This window comes from Anoplopoma fimbria, chromosome 10 (assembly GCF_027596085.1).
Source record: "Anoplopoma fimbria isolate UVic2021 breed Golden Eagle Sablefish chromosome 10, Afim_UVic_2022, whole genome shotgun sequence".
NCBI classification, from domain to species: Eukaryota; Metazoa; Chordata; class Actinopteri; order Perciformes; family Anoplopomatidae; genus Anoplopoma; species Anoplopoma fimbria.
Window position 1 is genome coordinate 18,889,642 of NC_072458.1, and position 21,828 is coordinate 18,911,469.

At 40.8% G+C, this 21,828-nt stretch overlaps 1 protein-coding gene across 1 annotated transcript; it reads left to right on the plus strand.

Moving 5' to 3' along the window:
- Positions 1-745: 745 nt before the first annotated feature.
- fam49al (family with sequence similarity 49 member A, like) lies at positions 746-20,175 on the plus strand. Its single transcript, XM_054606052.1, has 11 exons — positions 746-1,206; positions 5,569-5,648; positions 9,482-9,603; positions 11,321-11,426; positions 14,240-14,376; positions 14,495-14,572; positions 14,808-14,924; positions 16,062-16,141; positions 16,516-16,642; positions 17,995-18,065; positions 18,249-20,175. The coding sequence occupies exons 2-11, from the start codon at positions 5,576-5,578 to the stop codon at positions 18,310-18,312; spliced, it is 975 nt and encodes a 324-aa protein (XP_054462027.1). The 5' UTR covers positions 746-1,206; positions 5,569-5,575; the 3' UTR covers positions 18,313-20,175.
- The last annotated feature ends 1,653 nt before the right edge of the window (positions 20,176-21,828 follow it).

Genomic DNA, 21,828 nt, shown 5'->3' on the forward strand with positions numbered 1-21,828 from the left:
TGGACTTGGCAAAGACGAGCGGTGCTGCGTTTCTGTGCTCAGTAAATCCACACTGGTGAGGCTCCTGGGCCGTAACAGGAGGAATCTTTCAGTGAGAGCTGAAAGGAAGCTGGGAGGCCTCGCTTTGACGCCTTGGCTTCCAGTCTGGAACCAGGTTTTGCTTTTCAGCCGCCATGTGGGGAGCCGAGCCGTGTCTTTATTAAGACTCAAGGAGCCCCCTCTCGGTTTGTTTTTTTCTCTCCTGCCGGACTACAGATGAGAGCTGTGTGCTGCACAGTTGCATAAGGCGAGCACTTTGCTCCACTTTCACGCTGGCTGACTGCAAACGTTGTGTGTCGGAGAGAGAAACTGAAACCAGTGGCCACCAAACACACTTCCTAATTTGCAAAATGCCATGTCTTAATGCTCAAACAGTGAGCCTGTGATACAGCCAAGGGCTTTTTATGTCACGCACATTATGGACGCCAGTTTAAGAGGAAAGGTGTGTTTGCCGTTTTTAGGTTCTGCCACTTAGATTTGTTTGCACCTAAGGGCCACCGGTGAGACTGAACTGCACCGTGACAGAGATGTTGTGTGACAAGACAAGGGCAGATAAGTGGGGAGAGTGCTGCTGAGTGGTGAAATAGAGAAGTGAGGCGGAGAGGAGAGCTGGAGGGGATATTTTTGAGGAACCCATTCTGACGTCAGAAACGAAAAGAGAGAAGGAGTTTTCTCTATTTGTGTAACTGTTGAAATATTACGGACACACATCAGGACGATGCAGTCTGAGGAGAAAAAACAAAAAAGGCAGAAATGCAAATGCGATAAACATTTATTATTCTCTTAGTACTAACAACCTCACCCAGCAGAATATGTTCTTCTACAAACAGCTTGAAAAACCAAAAAAACAAAACAAAAGCGCAGCATCGAGCGCACAGACCAAATAGAGAAAACCACAGGCCTTTAAATAGACGGCTGAAAACGAGAAGTGTGAAGTGGACGGAGATGTACGGAGGCAGCAGGGTAGAAAGAGCGAGAGCAGAAGTTTACATCAGTCTCTACGAAGAGCAGAGTGGCAACCGGTGCCACCGTGGGACTGCAGCCATCGCTCAGAGCCGGAGCCAAGCGGGGATTTAATACCATTTAATACAACGAGTTCACAAAAGCAGGGAGGGACAAGGACGGGGGAGAGGAAACTAAAGATAAAGGAAGAGGTTTACCAAGAGGGTAAGAAGAGAGAAGCTGTTGGTTAGTTTCTTGATTTCCTGTTTAAGGTTTAGTGTATTTTTGTGTTTATCAGATGTGTTGTGCAGTTAACACAAAGACAGATTGCTGCTTAGAGCACTAAAGATTGGTGCATCAGATCACTGTTGTGAGCAACTGACCCAGTGTGTGCGCAGAGCTGGATGCTTTTTCTATTTTTTATTTATTTTTTTATCTTCTGCTGAGACGTGCAGACGATATCACCAGGCCAACAGTATCCTGGCAACCATCAGCCGAGCTCTGCTCTGAGGATGGACCACATGCTGCTCCAGACTCAGTGTGTGTGTGTTAACGTTTGTGTGTTTTTGTGTGTTTGTGTAGCTCTGAAACACACACACACACACACACACTCACCTGCTCACATGTCAGAGAGCTTTTATTGCTTTATATGAAAGCTCCGATTTAAATCTCAGCCTGTTTTTTTTTTGTTTTTTTTGCCTTTGCCATCTTCAACCTTGTCAGGCTGAAGATGTGAATCAGTTATTCATATATTCATAGTTCAGCGTGCATCTTGGAGCAGGTGGTGTTAAAAGTCAGAGAGGAGACGGGGTGCGTTTTACACGTCTGGACGGATGCTCACAGGTTAAAGTAGTGACTCAGCATAAAGCTCTCTCTCTCATCCAACAGATTTAGTAGATGGCGTAAACTTATAAGAAAGTAGATACAGTACTCATCTGAGAGAGAAAAATCGCTACTTTGGAGAGTGTCAGCGATCTGTCTCAACGACTGGATGGTGTAACTCCATCCCCTCTCTGTCTGTACCTCAGTGCTGCATTGCAACACCCGTTCTTGCTGAGTTACAGTGAAAAAGGCCGGGCTTTTCCTTTTTTTTGCAGCGACGGTAGCATCTCATAAACATGCTAATGCTGGATCCATTAATCACCCTTGCAGTGGGGAAACTGATAGGCCTCCGCTATGTGCTAACATGGCACATAAACACAGAGGATACGGCAGAGGAAGTGAAACTTGGCAGCTGATCACCTTCAGCTACCGAAGGCCCTTTATGATCGAGAAGGAAAGGGAAATGGGGGGGGATTAACGAAGGGAGGCTTTCATACTCACACAGCTGAGAGTCATTTTTGAATATTGGATTCCACTTGTTTTTTTGTTTTATTGTGGGGTTTTTTTTTATGCGACACATGTTGCCTCTAAATCCTCTTCCTCTTTGATTCACTTTTTTCTTAAAATGTCCTCTTTAAGTAGCTGTCAGTTTGTTAAAAACATGTTATAATTCCACACTGTCTGATAATACCACATTTACACTCTGCATCAGCTTGTTCCTGCTCTTTATTGGAGCTGCATGACGTTTACAAGGGTTATGTTTACGAGTGAAATATTCAAACCCGAGACTACATGTTTCATATGGCTGCTACATTCAACGAAATGGAAATTACAACATATTTGGTATCTGTAGAAACTTTGAAATCTCCGCTAATTACACTGCACTAAACTGTGGGTTTGAACTTGGGCTTAGATACCTTAAGTATAGATACCGCTAATGCTAAAATACTAAGTCCTGTTTTAAGTATAGATACTACTATAGATAAAAAGATAGATCCATCTCATGTTAGATCATCTTCCTGTGTGAATAATAGTTATAATTCATCACTGTTAGTTAAAAAAATTCAATTCAAATCATAATTTCCCATCAAAAATGGTCCTGTCTCTTTTTACACGCTTGTGATTAATAAACTAAAGAATAGTAAAAACATGTGGTTAATATTAAGTGGCAATGAAAATGTATTCAGAAGGATCTTATTAATGATGCATCCACCTTATAAATTATGACACATAGCTCCTTCACTTACATGATAGAACATACGCTGCTCTTCATTTTTAAATGCTGGCTCTGGCCTTTTTACTTGGTATCAGATCAAAATCAGATTTTGTGGTTTATTGGCTCCACAGCGTGAGTTTACACTGTCTGACCTACGGGGATTTAAGAGGTTAAGAGCAGGGACAACTGACATGGTCTTCAGTTTTAAAACACTCCACATTTGTTGGTCCTGTATATCAACATTACAGGCATGTCTTCCTGTATCTGCCGCCCGTCTGACCCAGAGTTTAATCTGATAAAGCTTGCATCATCGTTTTCATAAAGTTCAAGTATCTGACGTTTGGTTATGAAGTATAGAGAGCTGGTCGTAAAGTATCTATAGGCTGCTGTACTTAAAGAGCATTAAGAGAAAGTAGGCTGTACATAGCAGGTCTTTTATTAGGTTACTATAGTGTAACTGGATTAAAACCACTGCTCAGCTCTAGAGACTCCCGATGAGTGAGCTAAATGATTCACTACTAGACTTCGGCCCCCCTCTAATCGAATACACGCTGTGTATGGGATGTGATCAGTGCCATTTATAACTAGAATGTCTGACTTCGCTCTGGAAATATTGCTTAAACAGAAGGATTAGAGGAGGAGAGGAAGAAGAGATAATTAGAAAAAGTGCAGATGGGTAAAAAAAAAAAATGAAAGACTCACAAGCTGCTGTGCTCTCTTTTTTGTGCATGCTGTGTGTTGCCATTGCGGGTTGCCAGGTTCTGCGTACTGTATGCATTTTGTTGTTTCCTCCCGTCCAGGTCGCCAGCCATGGGGAACCTCATTAAGGTCCTTGGCAAGGATTTAGAGAACTGTCCACATTTTTTCCTGGACTTTGAAAGTAAGTGAGTCCGCCGGGGCTGTGTGCACGTGTCTGTGTGCTTGAAACGTGTGTGCACATGTGTGCAGCAGAGGTGTTCAGTGGGAGGTGGACGGGTGGGGTCACCGGAGGTATATTTGGATGTGAGCTGCTGAGTTGTTGATGGTGTGATGGAGTGTTGTTGTGGGCGTGGTTTGTCATTATCAGATGCTCTCTAGTCCCACTCTCAGGGCTTTCTGACTCTGAAAGCGGTTCTATCCAATGATGGTATAAATATACGGTGCGTAGGTTTAATAAAAATGGTGCTCAGGTAATCACAGTGAGAGAAACAAGCATCAGTATGAATAAAAACAAACACATTTTCAGAGAAGAGTTGCCTCTTAAACACTGTCCTCAAATGTTAAAAATAAAAAAGTTTATATATTTTCTTTTTATTCAGTATCTACGGCTTTTACTCCTTACTACATGTTAATGTGCATTTATATAGACAGTGATTTTACGGGATTAGATTTATATTAATATTATTGAAAGTAAAATATAACAAGAATTTAAAAAATAAATGGTGACACATTATATGACGCCCATTTTTTAAAATACTGTATTATAAAATATACTCATTGTGTGTTATAATCTGCTTTTAGCACCAAATAATCTTATTTTTAAGCCCTCATGAATATTAATGTTGTCTCATAAAATAATCATAACTCATTATAAAGCATCGTTTAATGACTTCTAAGGTCAAGTATCATACGACTTTTAAAAATGCTGGTCACTCACCAACATATTCTTTTTGCAAGGATCCTAGTGTATATAGTAATATAATTCCCGGAAATAAAAGGCTTTTTATAATGCATTATTATCCCTGATATAATGTATCATAATGTAATTATAATTTACCTTAAATTGTAATTTTTTTGCTTAAAGTAAAGTGAAAATTATATATCTAAAAATTGTATATATATTTAATATCATTAAATCTGTGCAAGACCAACACATAAACTTTTAACGTAAACAATAGGTTTGTTTGGGTTTCAAATGATTTTTTATTCTGTCTTAATTACACTTTTTCTGTATTTGATTCTTGTAATATTTTGCTCAATTCGATTAAGAACAAATATAATCCCACATAATAGACGATTTAAATAATAGAATAAATTCTAGTATTTTTCGGTTTGTTTTTCAATCATTTTAATTCTTGGGATAATTTGCTCAATCAAAACAAATAAAATCTCATATATTATAAGATTTGTGCCATAAAATGTGGAATGAATTTGTACATTTATATATATTTTAAATAGAAATCCTAGATTTTGATTGGACTTTCTCTCTTTTTAATGTCCCATTCACACACATTCACTATAACCTTTGACCTTTACATTTAGGGATTACCATCACCACCAACTCAAACACTTTTTCTACTCAAAGCGAGCTCTAAATAAAACCAGGAGTGGGATTAAAGAAGCTCTGTGTCCGTGTTGCCATGCTTCACCCGGGACATACTTCCATCATGCCATTCCAACGACTCCCCCTCTCATCCAGTCCCTCACCCCCGACACCTTCACCTCTCACACACCACAACACACGAACACACACAAACACATACAGCTCACACACACACACATGTACACGCGCACAACCCCGACACCCGTCCCCTCATCACCCACAGACTTCTCCCCTCTCTCTGTTCCAGGGGGCTCATGGGAAACCTCCTGAAAGTGCTGGCTTGCGCCGAACTTGAGCATGGCCCAATAGTTTTCCTTGACTTTGAACGTGAGACCATCCGCTTCTTATTTTTTTGAGTTATCCCTTTCTCTTCGTTGCCTTTGCTTTTTCTTTTCCTCATTCCATCAATCTTAGCTGGCCATTGTGTCATCTTTGCATCCTTATTTGCTCCTCTCCTCCTCGCCCAATTGTTTATCTCTTGATTTCTGCTCCAGGGACTGGCATTTAAAAAGGCCTTTGGCTTCTTTCTAAAAGGTTCTTATTCACTCGTTCCACATCTCAATAGACGCAGACAGACGCACAATGGCGTGATGACGGCGTTGCAAAATGACAACAATAAGGCTTTGATCTCGACTCCTAAGCTACAAAATACTGAGGGGAAATAAATAGTAAATGCCAGTCCTGCGTGGGTTCCTGTTGCTCGGGGATGAAGATGGATAACAAAAAGTCTATCGTCATCCCTCCACCTCCTCATCTCCTCCTCACCTATTGTGCGACCTATTGTGTGTCTGAACTGTCTGTGTGTGTGTGTGTGTGTGTGTGTGTGTGTGTGTGTGTGTGTGTGTGTGTGTGTGTGTGTGTGTGTGTGTGTGTGTGTGTGTGTGTGTGTGTGTGAGTGTATTGCACTAATTAAATGTGTGAGTGAGAGAGTGAGACTGAAAAGAAATAGAGAAAGATCGAGAAAGAGGCTGGTAAATAAAACCATCTCTATCTTCCCCTTTTTTCTCAATTTCCCAGTCAGTGAATTCTAAACTTTGCAGTGTGAAAAAAATCCATCTTAACATTTCATTTTTGTTCTTAAAATCTTCTGTAGTTGTGCAACACATAGCCTAAAAAAATAAATTCTGCAGAAATGTTAGCAGCTCTGTGAGGCTCTTCTTGTTGAGTTAAATGCTAACATCAACATGCTAGCATGCACACAAAGACTACGTTTACATGCATTAAATATTCCGGTTATTGCTGAAGTATTTCTACTTCAGTATTGACTAGTTGGTTTTGGCTACAACGCACAGAGCTGGTCGTAAACAGGAAGACTCCATGTGTCTCAAAGTGCCCTAAAAACCCCTTTTGAGACGCATATTCCGAATTAGCTGTATACATTTCCAGAGAATACTCCTAAAACCCGAGTAATATCGGCGTATCGCACATGTCTTAAGCGGAAAAGGCTCCAATTGGAATAAGGCCTAATTCTGAATATCCAAATTCCAAAAATTACATGAGCCACATCAAATTTGTTACAATATCATACTCGAAAATAATTGTAAAATATGAGTATGTAAACGTAGTTAATGACAGATTTACTGTAATGTTGTTTACCATCTTAGTTTAGCCTGTTTGCATCTTTGCTAACTAGCACTTAACACATGATGTTGTCATGACTAAAAATCCAAAACCAAATAATCTTTTGTCAAAAAGATTTTAAGACTGATTATGAGACTAAATGAATTGTTGAGATGGAGATGTTTTGCAGTGTATCCCGATATATTCTGCTCCTCCTCAACTCACTTTCCCCCCTTTAACAGCTGGCTTCCTCCTCCTCCTCCTCCTCCTCCTCCTCCTCCTTAACTGACTGTACCTTAGAGTGGGAGTGGGAGAGCTCACTGCTGGTAAAGAGACGTCAGTCGTCCAACAGGCTGAGTTTCCCCTTAATTTATTATGCCTGTGATTCACTTTGCTTCAAAATTCAAAAGCAAGTGGAATGAGTCAGACTCAGGCATGGCATTTTTTGGACACGACTCCCCCCCCTCCCCAACCAACCCAGTGCCATCTGTGAGCTCTCCTCAACCCAGAGACACAGTCAACTCTGTCACACAGCTCAAAGTTTGGATTAAACTCTAGTCTGAGCTCTGAATAAACTATTTATGGCTGAATGTTTAACATTATAATACAGTGTTAAAACCTTTTGAAGGATTTAATCTGATGACGAAAATGTTGATCATGTCTAATCCCTCATCCTCATGTGCTAAATTATCCTCACATGCATCCTCGTGTACTAATTAGCAACCCGGATTCCTCAAGGGAAAGATTTGACATTTGGGGAAGTGCGTTTATTCGCTTTATTTCTTTAAATTCCTCTTTTAAACTACAGACAGGAGTTGCTTAGGTTAGCTTAGTTTAGCAAAATGACTGGACAAAAGGGGAAATAGCTAGCCTAATTTGGTCAAAAACTAACAAAGCACATATAAAGCTCACTTTACAAGTTATATCACATGTGTTTAATATGTGCATCCTTTCAAGAAATAGTCCTGCATTATTAAAACCTTTCAGGCGACCTTTCACCGAAAGTGTGCCAGGCTGCTGATTTACAAATCCTGCTGTGGTGCAGGTGTGACCCGCCGTCTTCTGCCTCTGATTGGCTAACACATGTGGCCTTCATTGGTTTGATTGATTAGATTTAGCCAATTAGGAGTGAGATTAGTTAGAGTAAAGGTTAGGGTAGGAATATCAGGTTAAGTCAATCACAAGCAGAGTAGGGCGGGCCATCCCCTCGCCATAGTAGGATTCATACTATAGCAACCAGGCTAGCAGTTTCCCCCTGCATCCAGTCTTTATGCTAAGCTAAGCTAACTATCTCCTGGCTCCTGGTTGATATCTAGCGAACAGATATAATAATGATATCGATCTTATCATCTTACTCTGCAAGAGAGAGAGTTATTCCTTTATTGCATAAGCATACGCTCAGCTCATTCAATTATTACTGTAGCTAGTAAACAAAATATGTTGAGAGAAATGCACATCGAAGAGAAGCAGTCACTAAAATAGCCACGCTTGCTGTGCTTATTATGTCAGTGAGCGTGCACGTAGGAAAGCAAATATTCCATGATTACTATATTTCTCTCTGCGGGGAGGCAATGCCTCGCGGTGCAAAAATAATCAGTGTTGCTACCGCACGTAGAGAGCTGGCCGGGCAAACTCCCACTCTCGCTTCATACCTGAGTCACACATTGAGACGGATTGTTAGAAAAAAAAAGGAAGCCAAACACAAGGATGACTCAAGAGGACACATCCTAAATTGTGTCGCCTCAAAACACTCAATCCCTCCCGTGTGCATGCAGCACACCACAACAAAGCAGAAGTGTGACTGGGAGGCGCCCTGCGGCAAAAAACACTGAGTTTACAGTATGCACGCTGCTCGGTGTCTAAGAGCGGAACATAAAAAGAGAGCGCGCCCAGAGGCTGTCCTCCCTGCTGCTTGTTTGTTTTAACATTTCTCACAATTAAACCTCAAGGTTAAACAAAATGTCTCTATTTGTAGACATGATGAGGGAAATATTACATTGATCTGATGGGACTAAACTCCAGGTCTGGATATAAATCTCCACTGATTGAACAGCTGAGACGATGACAGTTTAGGAGTCAGACACATTGTTTAAGTGGCGCTTTCACAGTTTCATCCTCATCCAAATAGTTTCCCTGAGGTGAAACTGACTCGTCATCTTCTGGTCCTTATTATATATACACTGTAATTAAACCTCACTGTGTGACAGAGCGTGGCTTGCAGGTCTCTAGTTTTAACTCCACGGTGGGTAATTTAGATCATTCATTTACTCGCCAGATTTTCACCTTGGATGTGAAATGCAGTTGTTTCATTTCTGAGTAATTAGTTATCTCAGGTTTTTATCTGGCCTTCTAGGATTTCATCTTTTCAGCTCCTCCTTCTTCACTAACCTCCTTCTCTCCTCAAATTTTCTCCCCCTTCTTCTCGTTTTCTCTCCCGGCCTTCTTTCCTTTCCTCTTTTCTGCCAACTCCTCTCAATGTTTTCCAACCGAACCTTACATCACACTTTCACTTCCCACTCCCACTCCCCCCCCCTCTTCTTCTCTCCCTCCTTCCCTCTCCACTTTCCTTCCATCCTTCCTTCCTTCCTTTCCCCTCCCAGATGCTCAGCCCACGGAGGCAGAGACAGCCGTGTGGAACCAGGTCAGCGCCGTGCTGGAGGAGGCTCATGGGATCCTCGCCGAGCTGCAGTCCTATAACGGAGCGGGCCAGGAGATACGAGAAGTGAGCGCCAAGCAGTCGATCATCAATACATCGAGTTTAGTCGAGGCCACGGTGCAGTGTGTGTGTGATTCACATGTTCTGCCGGGCTGAAATCCTGACATAAAGTTCACCATGCAGTATGCACTAGCCAGAAATGTGTGAAAGTCATTTTTCAAACAAACATGTCATGCAATATGTTTTTTGTTTTTTTTGGCAATGCTCTGGTAGAAAAACATCATCCGTAACAAAACTCGTAATCGATGAACACCGTGCTCAAATTAAACGACACATTACTGCAAACCAATTCCCTCTGCAGCGTGAATGATTGCTGCTGATTGCTCAGCTGTTGGCATTGCTCTACTTGGAAACAAATAGCGCTGATTGGTTTCCTCTCCTCGCTTCCTACCCTTGAGGACTCGGAGGCCTTTCTTATAAGATACACTCAGGAAGACTCTTCCACCTCGCTATAAAAGGTGGAACATGTGCACCTGCTGAGGATTAGGACTGCGACGTCTCTACTGACATATAGGGATATTCTGTGTTCCAAGAATGCAGAGGCTCCATCAGGGAGAACAATTCAGAATATGGCACTACCATATGTGAGTGCATCTTTTTAAAAGGATGTAATTATCAGTGGTGCATTAAAGGATAAGTCTGGCAACATTCTGTATTTTCTTATTGTCACTAAATCCCATGAAAAGACCAAAACAAACAATGAATTGATCCAGCTAAAATGTATTGCCTGTGTAGCCAAAGCCTAACATGCAGTGGCTTATTCCTTTGTGCAACCCTGTCGTCTACAAAATAATGTCCAATACAACTCAGCTTCATACTCCAGTTTGAAACATGTGATTAACATTGTACATTGAATCAAAAAACCTTTGACCCAACCCACCTCCCTCCTATATGGACGGACTTTGATTGGAAACATTTATGCGATACGTCAGAAACAAACTGGGAGAAATTACTTTCCCCTCAAATCCTAATTGACAACTCGGTTTTGTTGTGTAGGAACGTCATTTTAATGCGACCAGGCTAATTTGCACCGTAGGTCCTCACTGTTGTGCAAAAAGCTGTTAAAAATTCACTGGATGACATGTTCCTTCATTACGATTAACATGTAGTGAGTAAATCCTACACACGCTCTCCTGCTGCTTGCAAATGTGTATTAATCCATAGCTGAAAATAGTTCCCAACAAATGCCCTTTTCCACTCTTGTTTGAGTGACATATTGCTAAGACCTCAGTGCCCAGCTGTTATTGAGCCTTTTTTAGAGGGGAAACTATATTTTTGTGACCCAATTTTTTACAATTTTCTTCAGTTAGACACATGGCCTTGGGTGCTGAGAGCCACAGAAGTGCTAAAGAGTTGGAAATCATTGAGAGCCAAACAAATGTATTGTTGATTTTGTACTATTCATGGGATTTATTGACGATAAGAAACATACCGAAAAACACAAATCTTATCCTTTAGGGAATTGTGCTCCCATTTTGATGTCTGCCTGGTGGACAGTTTGGTTAATTATATTGAATAATTTATTACAATGCAATGTCAATAAAACTAAATTAGCTTTTTTTGTTGGTCGATTAATGACTAAACTGAAATCGCAATAATATGAAAGTACTATCAAAGTTGAAAGTGAAAATGTTTTGCTAAAGTGAAGTATTGCTTTAAGGAAGAGAGGCTAGAGGAGAAGGAGAGTAACATCTGTGCATCTGCCTGTGTTCCTCGCCTGCAGGCCATCCAGAACCCAGGTGACCTCGCTCTGCAGGAGAAGGCCTGGAACGCAGTCTGTCCCCTGGTGGCCAAACTGAAGCGCTTCTACGAGTTTTCCCTCCGACTGGGTGAGCGTAACTAATACGTACAGTCTATAGAGTCATTTCAGGTGATGTATCAAATGATCTTGTGGCCTTAGAGGAGGTCTGATAAGATCTTGAATTATAAATTTAGAAAGAACGAAGGCCTTGACGATGGCTATAAAATAAATCGTTACTTCACCTTAGTGGGTGAAAGTGTTGTGTATGGGTTTAGAGTAAGAAGAAGGGAGGAGGATTCCAATAAATGAAACAGCAGAAGAAGGTGAAGGGTGCACACAGAGAGAAGAGCATGACTCAAACTCCTGTAAAGGCCATAATGAGCTGTCCTTGCATTCCGGCAAAACCAGAAAATCGTTCTTTGGTCTCCGCTTGTCAGATTTTGTGACACAAATATGTGTGAAAAGGTTGTTTGGATTGTTACTGAGCATTCGCGGTGCATACAAGTGTGCAGGATTGCTGAAATGTTCAACAAATGGTTTCACAGATTAGTGCTGCACGGTAACACGAGCTGTTGCTTTTCTCTTTCTGACAGCTACTCGACAGGTGCAGGGTGTGAGACGTGACACGTATCGTATGTGGCAGACAGTTGCTGTTAATACATTGTGACCCTGACAAATACAGTAAAAAGAAAGAAAAAAAGATATTTTTAACACAGAGAAACACATTGTGTATGTTTCACTGAACCTGAAATGAGGCAGATTAACTTTAAATAGATGAACATGGAGACTCTTATTATTACTGAAATAGAGATTACATCATTACATACGAGAACAAATACAGGGACAAAGCCAACATTATCAGGCTTGTCAAAGGTGGAATAAACTACCTGACACCACAAGGATTATCTCAAGTTAATGTATATGAGACAATAGAAATGTGTAGTTAAAGATGATATAGATCATTGTATATAAAGTGGGTAGTGCTTGTTTCTTTTGGCATCTATTAAAGTGATGTTTCTATGTTTGAGGACTCTTGAAAACAATAAATAAAGAGATCCTAATAAAATAATACGATTTTACATGCAAATTCAGACCGGCCGCATTCCTTAACACACACATACACGCAAACACCGATGTCCTCTCACTCATCTCTGCAGCATCCCGACCTAGCAGCCAGGCAGCCGTTGCTACGGAAACAGTGGTACATGGTCGTCCAGCACAAACAGAGACAGAGAGAGTAGAGAGAGAGTAGAGAGAGAGAGAGAAGTATGAGGAGAGGAATGGAGTTGAGCTGCCTGCCGCCTCTGCTCTGCCTTCCAATAATAATACTTCGACCTCGCGGACAGCGTGTACTCAGTTTACCGTGGAAAGAGGGATGACTAATAATTGATGATAATGTATCTGCGCTAATGTATCCGTGAGATATCATACAACAGATATCTTGTCGCGTTCTCGCTCCTCCTCATGGAGAGAAAGGGATGAAATATTAATGAGTAGGAGGGTTGTTTATGTGACCAAAGGGGAAAACAAGAGGTGAAGAGGTCACATAGAGAGCAAACAAACAGCTGCAGGGTCTCTGTATCCAAGCTGTCAGTACATACATATATATATATAAATATATATAAATATATATACCCTCAGGAATCAGCGGATAGGGAGCATGTGATCTGTGCTAACAGCAGGAGGGAGAGTGGGGCTTCTGCCCAGGCCCTTCAGATGAAACACTTCATTGCTGTATTTATAGAAGGCCCTTGTGCATTTTTAATGCAGAGGAAGGGATGAGGCCTCGGGGGACTTTTGCTTCTGAGGCATTACTACTACAGAGAGCCTCTGAGGTCCGGCTCTGGTGGTGTCTGATTTGTGAGAGGCAGCAAAGCAGTGGAAAGGCTTTGGTTCTGTAGCATGTGTGACACAGGGGATCGTCATGGATACCACAGCCGCAGTGTGACCTCTATGGAAGGATCATCTACACTATTTAGTTCGTCCTGTGAGATAATCGTTAACGCAAAAAGAGAGCCGCTGAACTGCAGAACCTCTGCAACACGCTCCTCATCCACTAGCACAACACACCTGAATCATTTGACCACCAACTGTTTTGGGGGTCAAGGTGCATTGTGGGTAAATAAGGCGGCAGGTTTTTGCCGAGAAGGAAGAATGCAGGAAATTAAAAAAGATGAAAATTCTTGGTTCTGCTGCATCGATTTTTATCCTTTTTTTTTTTTTTTTTTTAAACGTCCCTGGTGAGTCTGACAATTATAGGAGAGCAATGCTAAATAAGTGGAGTATTTTTTAAAGGATCATCAAAGTTATTAGGATTAATCCTGAGGGGAACATGAATGGACCAAATTTCATAATCCATGAAATTAAAAATGTTTATTTTCTGGACCAACGTGGCCGATCGACGGATTCGACAGACCAACATCCCCATCCTTAACGTCACGCTAACACAAAAATCCACATTTAGAGTTAACAAGACATGTTGTCCAAATGCTTGAGGACTCTAATGCTTATTTTCTGGTCACATTAAAAGTTAAATCTCCGCCAGAAGGGCCCTGTTTGAGGAACCCGAGCCCTGTCCAAAGGTCTGTTACACTGCCTGAGGCCGGATCCCACTGTGCTCTAAAAGTGCTGGGACCATTTCTAAAAGCCCGACAGGACTCCAGTGATATCAAACGAGGAGGCGACAGAACTGGAGTGAAGTGATTTCACCTTTCTGAAGCAGTTTAAATCCTGCTGTTGATGCTGTGTTTTGTTTTTTAAATCTGGGGGACATGAAAGAGATTTCAGATCAAGGCCAGATTACAGCAGTGTGAACGTGAGGAGATAAAAATCTGTACATAAGCAGCATGTCATGATTCCATCTTGTGCAGTGAGATTTCTAACGTGTAAATGTGTTTGCAGAGAACGCCTTGCGCAGCCTGCTGGAGGCGCTGACCAGCCCGCCGTACGCTCCCATGCAGCACCTGGAGAGGGAGCAGGCGTTGGCCAAACAGTTCGCTGAGATCCTTCATTTCACCCTCAGCTTCGATGAACTAAAGGTGACCGGGGTCATTTTTTTCCAGGTGTTATTACAGCCCCTCAGAGACCGACCTTATACTGTGGTGGAAAATCAATATCATGAATCTCAACCTCTTCTCCTCTCCTCTCACCATGCAGATGACAAATCCAGCCATTCAGAATGACTTCAGCTACTACAGGAGGACTATAAGTAGGAACAGGCTGAACAACCAGCAGGTGAGGCCTTGGAGACATGAAATATGTTGCATGGCTTCCCTTTCTTTCTCTCTTCAATCACTAATGAATGAGGCTGATGAGTTCCTTTCATTCTAACAACACAAAGAGATGTGCATGCAATATTCTATTTCCCTTTCCAGTGACACATATTAGAGCCACTTTCAATTTACCGTCTGGGTGACACGATTATTGGATAAATGCCGTTTAAAGATATCCGTTTTGTGTTGGCACACAGCTGGAGGCGGAGAACGAGGTCAACAACGAGATGGCTAATCGGATGTCCCTGTTCTACGCTGAAGCAACACCAATGCTGAAGACTCTCAGTAACGCCACCACCAAGTTTGTTTCAGAGGTAGATTTACAATTCTTCCTAAGTCAGAGCTTTAGATATGTTTACCGTAACAAGGGTTAAGGAGAGTTCTCCAAGCAAAAATATCATTTTCATGCACTAGTCAATTTTGAGATTTGGCTTTTTTTGCTTCCATAACATGTCTTCTTTCAGAGTAGTAAAAGAAAGCATTCAAAATACACATTTAGCTGTTTATTTAAGGACTTTTTGTCAATCTGCGTCCACAGATTTCTCCTAAATTCACTAAATGTTACCGTTAGATAATGCCTCAATTTCAAGAAACTTTTCATGGTGATATCCTGTAGTGTTTTTTTTACCCTGTTATACTTTAGTATCTTCAAAATGTACGTTATTTTACAAAACATTGCTCAAAATTAGTTTTTTCTTACTCTGAGCAAGAAATTTCCATTTCAGTTGCAATTACATTCACCAAACTTCTCAGTTTCATTCTTATCTATATTCTTAAGGTTTTCTCAGAGGGGTTTGTTCATATATCTTTCATAGCCTGATTTATTGAACATTTTATTCCTAAAAACATTCCAAAAGAAAAGAGTTTCTTTCCACCCAAATAAATAAATCAAGAGATCATTCAAGGTGACGTCAAGACGTCCTGTGCTGACTGACCACAGACATCACGCAGATGACTTATTATAAAGCTGCAGAGCACAGAACACACCGCTGTAGGCTGAAGTGTTTTTGCCCTGTAAAAAATATTTTTATAAGAAACATCATAAATATATATATAGAGTGGAACTGATTTAAGGTTTCAGTTAGTCAATGGATGCACATCTATTATTGAGTCTTCCCCTCAAAGTTGCCATGCTCATAAACTTCCCTCTCTTCTTTTCTTTAAGGCCAAATAGATTTAAGTGTATTGGAAGCAGTCTGTTTCTAAATTCAGTGCATCTCGACGAAACTGACATTCAGACTTTTGAAATATCTAGAGGACATACTGTTCTTTATACTCGTATTAAACTCTGCAGATGTGCTTTGTCTCCCCCTGGTGGAAGAACATTTTGTTCAATCAGTATATAAAGTACAGAGGACAATGAGGAAAAGGATGGACATTCATCAAATTTCCAAACAGTCAAAGTAATATTGTTTCCTTTACTCCTTCACTTTCCCCCCCCCGTCCTTCAGAATAAGACTCTGCCCATAGAGGACACCACAGACTGTCTGAGCACCATGGCCTGTGTGTGCCGCGTCATGCTGGAGACTCCGTGAGTATTTTCCACACTTTTTCCCTTTCTCTACATCAATCCATCTCCTTCTCTGCTTGTCCTCCTCTCTAAAAGGTCAGAATCATGGATTTTTAATTAACAAGCCCTTTCAAATTAAACACAAAAGAAGTCGTCTCAAGTTTGAGCGACTAATTCAGAGAGTCGGAGAGTTTTTCATGCTACATTTAAAATGTTTAATCTTTTTTTTTTATTTGATGTCTTTATGTGAATAGAAAGTCATCAGCAATTTGTCAAGGCAGTCACACAGTGCTTCAAATAACAGCAGCAATATTCTGACCCTGACTCCATGTCCCCTCCTGTTCTCATTTCTCTTTTTGTTAAACTCATCTCCTCCATGGTTTCCTCTGTCTCAGGGAGTACCGCTGTCGGTTCACCAACACAGACACCATGCTGTTCTGCATGAGGGTGATGGTGGGAGTCATCATTCTCTACGACCACGTTCACCCTGTAGGGGCCTTCGCCAAGACCTCCAAAATCGATGTGAGTACAGACGAATAATCTGTGTTTTAAAACAGACGCACATCTTTGTGATTTCTGCCCTGCAACACTGTGAAACACTCCCTTTAAGATTTCTAAGTGAATACATTAAAGACTGTTTGCTTCTTGAAATTTTAAAGGGAAGTGTTTACAGTGCTGCAAGTCCTTGGTAGACACACACACACACACACACATACACTTCTTTCTAATAATTCATCATCACAGCGTGGTGCCAGATTAGACTTCACGCTAATAAAACCTGCAGAAAAAGCGGTCTAGTTCTGCCTTTAGACGTCGCTGAGATTTAGTTTGTTAGTCTTTAAATCACTTCTTCATTACATTACATTGCAGTCATTTAGCAGACGCTTTTATCCAAAGCGACTTACAATCAGTAGTATATTACACATCATTCACCCATTCACACACTGATGACAGGCTACCATGCAAGGTGCCACCATCAGACTCTAACTAACATTCATGCAACATCCAGTCCACACCGATGGCAAGCCTTCAGGAGCAACTTGGGGTTAAGTGTCTTGCCCAAGGACACATCGACTGCCGAAGCCGGGTATCGAACCACCGACCCTCTGATTGGAGAACTACCTTGCTCTCCACTACGCCACAGCCGCCCAATCTTCAGTGCTCGTGAAGATACGTTTGGGTTTCTGGAGTGCCTATGCCAACTCAGAAACTGTGAAATAAGACAACCTCGGGCAGTTTTTTGTGGGCTTTCTAGATCTGAAAACATGTGATTCAACAAACCCTTCATTCAGATTTGGGCTTTTTTCAGGAGGGGGATTTAAAGAGACAGTCGCTCAAACGAAGCGTTTCAGTCAGAGGGTAAATACAAGTATATTCAGACAGGCAGAAGGAGAAAAATAAAGAGTTTTCTTTAACATTAAAGCAGGTAAACATGTTCTAGTAGAAACCCAAAATACATGTATGAACCTGAAAATGAGCATCATATGTTCCCTTTAAGAAAATGTTGGAAATAAGTGAATGCCTTAAACAAAACTCCAGAAAATGAATCGAAGGAAACATCACCCTCGTTATTAGGCTTGATATTGATCCAGTGGTCTAGGTTAATCTGAGGGGATGATGAGTCGAGAAGGAGAGAAAAGGTTAATGTTTTCTTTTCTTTTTGTCTAATTTGTGCTTTTTCTTGTGAAATACTTTATATTTTTACCTTTTCCAGAAGTAGAAATCCTTTGAATCAAACAGGCCGAGAAGCAAAAATCAGTCATGTCCACACAAAGACCATCACCTGTGAGGACAAATAAGCAATGCAGGTCATATGGTGGATCTGAGGCCACTGACCTTTCTGTAACACCCTGTGTTGTCTTTGTGCCCGTCAGATGAAGGGCTGCATCAAGGTGCTGAAAGAGCAGCCGTCCAACAGTGTGGAGGGACTCCTGAACGCACTGAGGTGTGTATGAACATGTGTGTGTGTGTGGTGTGTGTGTGTGTGTGTGTGTGTGTGTGTGTGTGTGTGTGTGTGTGTGTGTGTGTGTGTGTGTGTGTGTGTGTGTGTGTGTTTGTCACAGAGAAAGACATATACAGAGACATGACGCACAAAGATCTATCATTTAAAGACGTCTCTCTTCTTCAGGTACACGACACGGCATCTAAATGATGACAGCACCTCCAAACAAATCAGGGCCCTGCTGCAATGAAGAGGAGGACGGAGGGAGGAAAGAAGGAGTGCACTTGAAGGAGGAGAGGAGGAGGAGGAAACAAACGCCCGTGGCTGATAAACCCGTTTGTTTACAACGAACAAAAGGAAATCATCTCCAGGCTTAGATAAACCTGATGATAATAAGAAGAGGAAAAATTACTTATATATATTGTCAGCTGTCCATCATTCTGTCTCTCATTTTGTAAAGTAAGAAAAGAGAAAAAAAAAAAGCCAGAAAAGAAAATATAGATATATATTAAAAACAAGTGAAACACATGCAGCAGATGAAAAAAGAAGTAGGATTAAAGAGGAAGCTATATTGCAAAAATTTAAGGTCAGAACCGAAGCAAACTGAAAATGTACAAAAAAAAAAAAAAAAAAAAAAAAAAAAAAAAAAGGGGTTCATGTTCCAGCAGTAGTCTGACAAGTATTTTTGCACACAAACAACGCCATCGCCGTTCCCCTCGGATCTGATCCCAAACTGATTTCCCCGCAGACTTCCCCGTGACCCCCTCATACACTCAGCTTAACCAGAGGATGCTTTAAGCTCTCGGTTGCAGACGTCTCCCTCAGCTGCACCGATCTCCACCTGCAGGTGATTCAAGAAGCAATGTGATGGATGCACTCCGGAGATTTGCTTCCACCTGTTGTGTTCATTTTTTTCTGCATCGGTGCAGCTGAAGGAAAGGAGGCAAGGAGACCAGAAGTCTTTTGTGGATGCCTCAGTTTCTCGCCCTGATTTCTCCCTCATTTGACCATCACCCACACCCCTACTCTCACCCATCCATGTGCTTTTTTTCTTGGCACTAAAACAAAATTGCCATCCAATGTTGTGTGCCCTTAAGCTGTTTATGTTCCAGCACAAAACATCATGTGGGTAGTCCGCCTTTACTTGAACAATGTCGTTCACTCTCTCTCTCTCTCTCTCTCTCTCTTTCTCTCTCTTTCGCCATGGTGCTAATGTGGTCTAAATATCACAGTTATAGCTTGTAAGAAATCATTTACTTCATTCCTTTTTTTGTTGCACTAATAGGATGAACCTCAACTTCAGAGAACATCTGCCTTCAGCTATTCACATTAGTGCACAAACAGGGACGGATCTGATTTACAAACATAAACCACAGCACACTTACTTCTTCACCCAGTGCCAAAGCTGATTGTTCTTTTTGCTTTTTCTTCCATCATGAAGCCAGGTTTGAAGAGCAGTGGGGGGTTAAATCTTGTAGTCCTGTAAAAAACATCACTGATCATCATTTTAGATACATAAGAGGAAATAAAACAGCCAAGAAAACATTCAAAAAAGTCAGGAGGAGGTCAAATTTACATTTTAAGGGAGAGATCTGAGCGCTCCAGTGTAAATAAGTGAGGCTTTTATTAACAGGCATCTATGTGGTCAGCTTGGGTCCTCAAGGGAAAAAACTGAACATACATGGAAATCTGCATTGCTAGAGTTATTTCTTTAAGTACGAGGTTGTCAAAGATTTAAGTAATTGAATAAGTGGGGAATGAAAAAACTAAAGAAATTCAAACGGAGATTAAAAAGAAGTGCTGTACTTTGGATGTCTATAGCCCTTAGTCTAATTTAATTTGATCTTATAATATATTTTCTATACAGGGGTATGTGAACAAGCATATTCTGTATAAATATATAGATGGCATGTTGTAAAAGTTCTGACAGAAACGTGTAAATAAGGTGTTTTTATTCATTTTTAATTGTTCAGTGATGCTGAAATTGGGTATGTGTTGTCTCTCAGAATTACCATGCGTTTGGCTTGGACCATCGGACTCGCCGTAGTCGTAGGTTTCAGAAACTCAGCTTCATTACTGCAGATGAACCGGAGGGAGGGGAGGGGATGCTAAGAGGGGGAGGAGGGGAGGGAGAAGGGGGGGGGGGATAGGGGCCGTCCATTTGCTTGTTATTTTGTACATTTTGTGCAACAATAAACTTGTCATTTATTACATTCAACCGTTGATGGTGTGTGTCTGTAGAGCTTTAGAGCTCCATCCATGTATGAAGTAACTAATGCAGATGTGCTATATGTAAGGGAAGTTGACCCCAGTTGCACCACACATTCTTAACCATCCAAATCTGTCCTGAACTAGCTGTGCTGAATGATGCATCCTACTTGATTATAAATTTGGAGTTGTGTGACCGATTGTTTATTATTAGTTAGAGAGAGTTGGAGAGAGGCCACCAGAAAAAAGGCTGGAAGAAGACTTCAAGAAGAAGTGAAATCAAGGTACTGTTAAATAAACTTAAACAAAATAAACTTTTTTTTCCAGAGCGTCAGTACTGAAGTTTGAGAAAAATCCCAAAGCATCTATGAGCAGTATGTAAGCCATTCAGAAGCTGCATGCATACAATATCATCCCAGGGGCTTAATGAGGATAAATGGCCCAATAGTATTTCATTAACCCACAAATGTAACAGTCAAATCATTACAATTACTATTAAACATATAGTTATCTAAATTTGATTGTATTGTATTCATGCATTTTTCTTTTTTATCCCTTCTTCCAACAATTTGAAGTTTGTTTTCTTCTGTTGGACCAACAATTTGTAGACTGTTTTCTTCACTTCCTGGTAAGATTGCTCTCGACTACTCGCAAAATCTGAGAAATGAATAGGTACTAACAAAATAAGGAATAAACAAAATAAGAAATAAAGATGGGGAAAGTTGCATAAACAAAGAGAATAAAGTTGCATGAACTTGACAATGAACTGTCTTCCTCATGTGAGGACGTGAAGTAGTCCTTTCTTGTTATTTTAGTACTGCAAAGTGTTATAAAGCATAGTTTCTCTAATCTATAATTAATATTCAGATAAAACCATATAAATAGAACACTGTGAAGGTACAGCTAATCTCTCATAGACATGCAACCCTAAAGAGGGATATCGTGCAAAGAAAAGGGAAGGAACCACTGATGTAGAAGATGATCTTTCAAAAAAAAAGGCACTTGAAGAAATGAAGTTGTCCATTAAACTCTAATCAAGGACTTAAAAACACTGACTGAAACACTGAAATCATGCAAAAAGCATCATATACTCTTTAATGTAATGTTTAGGCTCAAGTCTTCAGACTGGCCGTGAGTGTCAGTTGTCTTGTCAGTCGTCTTTATCACAGTACATAGTGAATGAAGCAGCCTCTCTAAGGTGTAGTGTATAAATACATCAACAAGCTTCAGGACAAACTCCCACCTATCTGACAAGAGAACTACAATTAGATTGGGGCTGCACTGGAATTGGACTTTGATTGTTTTTCCCAATATATGTATTTCAGCCGTGTCCCCTATCTCACCACAAGGGGGCAGCAAAAGATCAATTATGAAAGACTGCAAAACCAACTAATTAAGCTCAATACTTTATGCTTCATTGGGATCAAAACAGAAGAGGTTTACTTCACCCTAAAAAGACCTTCTGGCACTTAAATGAAATCGTGTAACTGATATGTTGTTCCAAATAAGCATCAATGTCTGATAATCAAACAGCTTTAAAACATCCAATTAAACACTT

What these genes read in the sequence shown, in the direction of transcription:
- fam49al (XM_054606052.1), top strand. Translation starts at nt 5,576, where the DNA reads ATGGGAAACCTCCTGAAAGTGCTGGCTTGCGCCGAACTTGAGCATGGC. An exon ending in TCAGCTTCGATGAACTAAAG is followed by an intron (nt 14,377 to 14,494) that starts GTGACCGGGGTC and finishes CTCACCATGCAG; the next exon opens with ATGACAAATCCAGCCATTCA. An exon ending in CCAAGACCTCCAAAATCGAT is followed by an intron (nt 16,643 to 17,994) that starts GTGAGTACAGAC and finishes TGTGCCCGTCAG; the next exon opens with ATGAAGGGCTGCATCAAGGT.